Source organism: Babylonia areolata, chromosome 2 (genome assembly GCF_041734735.1).
Source record: "Babylonia areolata isolate BAREFJ2019XMU chromosome 2, ASM4173473v1, whole genome shotgun sequence".
In the NCBI taxonomy this organism is placed as follows: Eukaryota; Metazoa; Mollusca; class Gastropoda; order Neogastropoda; family Buccinidae; genus Babylonia; species Babylonia areolata.
Window position 1 is genome coordinate 61,488,610 of NC_134877.1, and position 7,706 is coordinate 61,496,315.

Sequence of the window (7,706 nt, forward strand, 5' to 3'; positions counted from 1 at the left end):
CACACCCCCGAAAACGGAGTATGGCTGCCAACATGGCGGGGTAAAAAACGGTCATACACGTAAAAAAAAACACTCGTGTGCATACGAGTGAACGTGGGAGTTGCAGCCCACGAACGAAGAAGAAGAAGAAGTAGCTGTCACGGGCACTGTGATGGATGGGGGATGGTTGGGGGCGAGATGAAAGTGACCTTAGATGGGTCGTAGTGCCCTGTAAGTGGGCGTCTCCTGCTTGTTGACTTTTAAAATGTTGTTTGTTTTTTAAATTTTTTTTAAAGTCGGTGTTTTGTTTATTTTTTGTTTTCAGTGGACAGCATATTATGTGGGTCTATGGTGTGTTTTTTTTTTCTTCTTGTTTGCTGAACATCATTTATTATGTGCACCACAAAACAGAAAAAAAAAATGTTGATGGTATGTAAACATGTGGGTTTTTAAACGGAAAATATTAACTTGAGTTTTTGTGCAAACATATAATATATATATATATATATATCGATCTCTCTCTCTCTCTCTCTCTCTCTCTCTCTATATATATATATATATATATATACGTATATGTGTGTGTCTCTGTGTGTGTGTGTGTGTGTTTGTGTGTGTGTGTGTGTGTGTGTGTGTGTGTGTAGCTCTCTCTCTCACACTTTGTGTGTGTGTGTGTGTGTGTGTGTGTGTGTGTGTGTGTGTGTGTGTACGTAAAATAGTGCACAAACATACACAAAGACTAAGACAAAGTTAGATTTATCTTTTGTTTTTATATTGGCTACAAAACCCAGGTAATATTTGCATTCCACCAACAAACTTTTTTTTCCTGCTTTGTGCACATGATGATTGAGGCAGACAAGAAAAAACCGTCTTTCTGAGATGAATTGGACATAGACACAGATAACCCATCATATTAACAAACATACAAAACAAAACAAAAACAAAACATATTGCATCACAAAACTGACCATACTCATATTCATAAATAAACACATTGTTACAACTCTGCAGCGTACCTCACTCCTCTCGTTCCGCCCAGATGGCGCGGGTGCGCGCACGCGCACACACACACACACACTAACGCATACAAACAAACAAGCAAACAGTCTCGCTGTTCTGTTTGCAGAAAGTCATGAACATTGGAGTTAATTCTACAAATGCTTTATTGAATTCTTTTCTTTTATTTCATGGCATGCATGTCTTAGTGTAAAGAATAAGAATATGCTGAAACAATCGTGTTTATTGTGTGTGAGAAAATATTTTTTGTAACATTGTGTTGCCGTTTCAGTTTCAAGCAAGTTCCGAAGTATGCGAAGTGATCCATATACGCTACACATCATCTGCTGTATCAAAAACAAAAAACAATCCCCCCAAAAAAAAACAACAACAACAACAACAAAAATAAAACCATATACATACATAATCTGCTGCAGTGTATCTCATGCTACATCGTATTTGCAATGAACTGTTTTGCTACATCGTATTTGCAATGAACTGTTTTGCTACATCTTATTTGCAATGAACTGTTTTGTAGCATATAGTTTGTATGAGAGTCAGTCGTGTCCAACCATATATGAACATCAGAACAGCAGAGGAGGCAACTGCTGTCCCGACTAACTGGGCTAGAATTTGATTGAATTATAGTGGAGAGTGTCTTGCCCACGTTTTCACCCCCAAGAGGGTTCTTGGGCAGTCGGCGTTGGGGATGGTTCCCAAAGGCCAACTAGCCCCCAATGCTGCAGCACTAACAGCCAGTGCAATCTTGCCTCCTAGTTTGAGGGTCAAAGTCCATCACAAAAGACCAAACTGTAAATGACTTCCCATTGCGTTTTCTGTCTAGGGAGAGCTGGACAGTACAATATCTAGAGAAGACCTTGAGCTGTCCAGCTCTCCCTATAGAGTGTCTTATCACTGCGTTTTCTGTCTAGAGCTGGTGTTTGTGCCAGCTCCTGTGGGTGATACATTCACCCACCGTTGTTGTTCGTGTGTGTAAAACAGTCGACAAATGAACACTGGCATTTAGGACACACGCCGGCGCAATTGAAAATAATTGGAGAAGAAGAACAACAACAAACCAGTATACAATCGACAAGGATAACATTACGACATCACGTACACTGAAAAGCAAGCATGAAAGTATAAAAGTCTGTATAATGGCATATAAAATACAATACAAAAGAAGAATATCAGCATCAGTATCGTTATCAATATCGGAATCAGTAACTCAAGGAGGCGTCACTGCGTTCGGACAAATCCAAAAGAAGAATAAAAGACATTTGGAAATACAAAACTTGATCGTTGATTATATCACAATCCATCACCATGGGTTATAATGACGAATGCTGCTGCATGGATCGTGTCCAGTGCCGCAGTCCCAGCTCAGCTCAATGTCTTCAGACATCCAGCATGTCTCCCACATCCACGCCAAGAAATCGGAGCCAGAATAACGTCCTGAGAAGATTCATCAGGCTGTTCTGGCTTGCTGGTGGGGCAGTGGTGGTGGGTGTGGGTGTGGTGGTGGCTGTTTGGAGAAGAAGAAGAAGAAGAAGAAGAAGAAAGTAATCATAACTCTTTAAGTACGAAAGAAAAAAAAGAAAAAAAAGGAAAGAAATATGGGATTATAAGATTTTTTCCTTTTTTTTTTTCTTTTTTTTTTTTTGCATTGCACGTGTTAGAAATAAGACCATCGTGATGATCCTGCCTCCCTTTGTTTTTGTTTGTGTGTTTGCTTCCTTTCTTTTCCTTTCTTTCTTCCTTTCTCCCATATTCCTTCCTTTCTTCTTGTAGTTCCTTCTTTCTTTCTTTCTGTCTTTCTGTCTTTCCTCTCTACTTCTATCGTTGATTTCTTTGTTTCTTCCATCCCTCATTTCTCTCTCTCTCTTTTTTCTTCTTCTTTCTTTTCTATCCTCCCTCCTACTGTCTTCCACTTTCCTCTTTGTTTCTCACCTTCTCGCCATCTTTCTTTCCCATTCTGCTGTAACCAATATTCCTAATCTCTCTTTTCAGGGCTGGGTTTGCAAAAGACCAACTCAGCAGTGATAAGCCAGTTTAGCGTTGAGAATTGTCCTTCCAACTCAGCAGTGATAAGCCAGCTTAGCGTTGAGAATTGTCCTTCCAACTCAGCAGTGATAAGCCAGCTTAGCGTTGAGAATTGTCCTTATTTGTATTTGTATTTCTTTTTATCACAACAGATTTCTCTGTGTGGAATTCGGGCTGCTCTCCCCAGGGAGATTGCGTCGCTACACTACAGCGCCACCCATTTTTTGTATTTTTTCCTGCGTGCAGTTTTTTTTTTTCATTTGTTTTTCCTATCGAAGTGGATTTGTCTACATAATTTTGCCAGGAACAACACTTTTGTTGCCGTGGGTTCTTTTACGTGCGCTAAGTGCATGCTGCACACGGGACCTCGGTTTATCGTCTCATCCGAATGACTAGCGCCCAGACCACCACTCAAGGTCTAGTGGAGGGGGAGAAAATATCGGCGGCTGAGCCGTGATTAGAACCAGCGCGCTCAGATTCTCTCGCTTCCTAGGCGGACGCGTTACCTCTAGGCCATCACTCCACTTAATTGTTCAGTTGCGTTTTTCACGTGCTTCCGTGTGTGTTAGTGGGTGGTGATGAGGGGTAGGAGGGGAGAATTGATGGCGAGGCGGGGAGTTGGGAATGAAATGTAAAGCGCTTTGAGAAGTATTTCTGGAGAAATGCGCTATATAGATGTCCATTATTATTATTATTATTATTAACCTCCACCGTACCTCGCAAGTGAAAAATTACCCACACATCCATTCAAATATTCATAACTCAGTCTGTTTTGCAACTATTTAATGACATGACAATGTTCATGTTGTGATATCAGTCTTGCATTCCCGGCCACCCAAAATGGGTGTTGTTTTGTTTGCCGGTAAACAAAGGAGTAAATAAACAAGGAAATCGTTGTTTAATATATGGAATCAGCGTTGACATTGTGGAGAAAATTAATCTCATTGCCAGTCAACATCAGCGTCCCTTAGATTGCTTCGGCTTTTTGACTCACTTGTGTAAACAAAGTGAGTCTGTGTTTTAACCTGGTGTTCGGTTGTCTGTGTGTGTGTGTGTGTGTGTGTGTGTCCGTGGTAAACTTTAACATTGACATTTTCTCTGCAAATACTTTGTCAGTTGACACCAAATTACTGAGGCATAAAAATAGGAAAAATTCAGTTCTTTCCAGTCATCTTGTTTAAAACAATATTGCACACACAAAAAAAAAAAAGAAAAAAAAAAGCCTAATTATATGCAAACTGCATTTACTGTTATATTTATATTTTTTTGTATTCTCTAAACTTGGCACTTTGATCTGATATTCTGACCCAACAACAAGACCAGTCATTATTATCATTTTTTGTTCAAACAGGAACTTCTTTTGCTAAGCATGGAAGTTTTATTTATTTTGCAAACGTTTTGGTGCAGATAGTAAAAAAGGGAAATTACTCTGTAATTAAGGCTAGGGGACTTAATTTGCTTTAAACTGATCTTTCTCATCTTTAACATTACATTTTGAAATTATACTCAATACATACATAAAAACCTTGGATTTAAAAAAAAAGTGTATCACAAGTGAGTCTTGAAGGCCTTGCCTCTCTTGTTTTTTTTTTGTTCGTTTTTTTTCACCCCAGGCCCTGCATGGTCTTTGAGATGACACTCTTGTGTTATCAGTACCCCTTGTGATCTTTAAACACAATACTGTATGTACCCCCCCCCTCTCACTCTCTCTCTCTCTCCCTCTCTCTCTCTTAGAACAACGGCAGATGTGTATGTCGGCCGAAGTGCTAATATTTTCATCACTGGAAAATAAAGATTCATTAATTCACCAAGTTCATTCATTCTCTCTCTCTCTCTCTCTCTCTCTCTCTCTCTCTCTGTGCGTGTGGGTGGGTGTATGTGTGAGCGCGCGTGAATGTGCATGTGCGTTACAAAATCACTTTTTTCATTGGACTCTCTCTCTCTCTCTCTCTCTGTTATGTGTGTGTGGGCATACTAGCATACTCTGCGATTGATGTTATAAATTGCTTGGAATCATGCAAATCACCTTGAAAATCGCTCATCCTTGTGCTCAGATCTATCCCCTATAGACAGGCCCTGTTCGTATAAAACTGGACAGTGATAATTGTGCATGCAAAAGAGCCTGCCGCACAGGTATGTATAATGAAGTGGACAGGGACACGAGAGAAACTGCTACATGCCGCACGCATAGCCATCTGGTGTGGGGGTGAGGGTGTGTGTGAACACTCACTTGTGGTGGTGGTGGTGGCGGTGGGGGTCGAGGGGGTGGTTCCAAAGAGATGCTGAATCAGCTGAAAGATGTTCACCGTCGTGTCTGCAAGGTGAAACAGAAGTGTGCCTTATGCCCGCTTGCACCCAGTCAGTCAACGTTGCCAGAGAGTCAGTGAGTCAACGTTGCCAGTCAGTTGGTCAGTCAGTGAGTCAACGTTGCCAGTCAGTTGGTCAGTCAGTGAGTCAACGTTGCCAGTCAGTTGGTCAGTCAGTGAGTCAACGTTGCCAGTCAGTTAGCTACCCAGTCATTCAACGTTGCCAGTCAGTTAGCTACACAGTCAGTCAACGTTGCCAGTCAGTTAGCTACACAGTCAGTCAACGTTGCCAGAAAATCACCAAGTCGACGTCGCCAGTCAGTCAGTCAGTCAACGTTGCCAGTAAATCACTAAGTCAATGTTGCCAGTCAGTTAGTCAGTCAGTTAGTCAGTCAGTCAACGTTGCCAGAAAGTCTGTCAGTCAATGTTGCAAGTCAATCAGTCAGTCAGTCAGTCAATGTTGCAAGTATGCCCGTCAACGTTGCCAGAAAGTCAGTCATATAATGTTGCCACTCAGTCAGTCAACGTTGCCAGAAAGTCGGTCAGTCTGTGTTGCCTGCCAGCTCAATAGCAGGTGAACGTTACCAGTCAGTCAATCAACGTTGCCAGTCAGTCGATCAACGTTGCCAGTCAGTCGATCAATGTTGCCGGTCAGTCGATCAACGTTGCCGGTCAGTCGATCAATGTTGCCGGTCAGTCGATCAACGTTGCCAGTCAGTCGATCAATGTTGCCAGTCAGTCAGCCTGTGGGTTGTGATCAGTCAGTCAATATTGCCAGCCAGTCAGTCAATGTTGTCACTCAGTCAGTGTTGCCAGTCAGTCAGTCAGTCAGTCAGTCAGTCAGTCAGTCAGTGTTGCCAGTCAGTCAGTCAGTCAGTCAGTCAGTCAGTGTTGTCAGTCAGTCAGTCAGTCAGTCAGTGTTGTCAGTCAGTCAGTCAGTCAGTCAGTCAGTCAAAGTTGCCAGTCAGTCAGTCAGTCAGTCAGTCAGTCAGTCAGTGTTGCCAGTCAGTCAGTCAGTCAATGTTGCCAGTCAGTCAGTCAGTCAGTGTTGCCAGTCAGTCAGTCAGTCAGTCAGTCAGTCAGTCAGTGTTGCCAGTCAGTCAGTCAGTGTTGCCAGTCAGTCAGTCAGTCAATATTGCCAGCCAGTCAGTCAGTCAGTCAAAGTTGCCAGTCAGTCAGTCAGTCAGTCAGTGTTGGCTGGCAACACTGACTGACTGACTGGCAACACTGTCAGTCAAAGTTGTCAGTCAGTCAGTCAATGTTGCCATTCAGTCAGTCAGTCAGTCAGTCAGTCAGTCAGTCAGTCAATGTTGCCATTCAGTCAGTCAGTCAGTCAGTCAGTCAGTCAGTCAGTCAATGTTGCCATTCAGTCAGTCAGTCAGTCAGTCAATGTTGCCATTCAGTCAGTCAGTCAGTCAGTCAGTCAGTCAGTCAGTCAGAGAGAAACTACCTGGCGCCGTTGTTGCCGATGCCGTTGTCTGTTCAGGGCTGTCGTCCGCCATGGTCTGTCGTCCTGCCCACACAGTGACAAGACACTGTCATTTCACTCTCTCTCTCTCTGCTTAGTATATCAAATACATGTCATGTCACATGATATTACTGTATTTCACTTCATCTCTCTCTCTCTCTCTCTCTCTCTCTCTCTCTCTCTCTCTCTCTCTCATTGTTGTTTCCTTCCACCTATTTTCTTGATTTTTTTCTTCTCTCTCCACATGTGTCTGAAATACGTGTTGTTTATGATGATCACGATGCCTGTTATGTTGTTTTTCTCGTCTTTCTATGAATTTGTTTATCAACATTTACTCAATTCTTGTGGTCTTTCTTCACACCTTTTCTTTTGACATTTTTTTCCCTTTCGAGGGCTGGATGAAAAATAGCAATTGTTTGCTTTCTCTATTACCCTCAGGAATGAAAATTCATTCATTCATTCTCTGTCTTTGTCTCTGTCTCTGTGTCTCTGTCTGTCTGTCTCTCTTTCTCTCTCTAATCATACCATAGAACACTACGAAATGTCACATCATACCACACCACACCATCATTTCACATCAGTCGTATCAAACTGCACCACCTTATACCACACCACATCATATCTGACCACATCACATCGTATAACATAAGATCACATCACATTACATCACACCACATCGTACCACACACTACACCACCCCAACAACACAACACACCACATCACACCACACTGCATCATATCACACCATGTTACACAACAGAACATCACACAACACCACACCACGCCACGCCACACCACTCAAATTACACTTATCATGTGATGGTGTAAATTGCACTTGTTCACATTCCACAATCTGAATTAGAAAACGAAATCTGTATGTATTCACATTCCCACAACCATATATTTTGGTAAGACTT

The 7,706-nt window shown here is 42.1% G+C and overlaps 1 protein-coding gene across 1 annotated transcript in view; it reads right to left on the reverse strand.

The window, feature by feature from the left end:
• Window positions 1–733: 733 nt before the first annotated feature.
• Window positions 734–7,706, reverse strand: part of LOC143279540 (uncharacterized) — an 8,462-nt gene continuing 1,489 nt past the window's right edge. The window contains exons 3-5 of the mRNA XM_076583609.1: window positions 6,772–6,834; window positions 5,246–5,329; window positions 734–2,497 (exon numbers count right to left, since the gene is read on the reverse strand). Of these exons, the coding sequence (XP_076439724.1) occupies window positions 2,370–2,497; window positions 5,246–5,329; window positions 6,772–6,834 (275 nt within the window). The 3' untranslated portion in view covers window positions 734–2,369. The remainder of the gene's footprint in view (window positions 2,498–5,245; window positions 5,330–6,771; window positions 6,835–7,706) is intronic.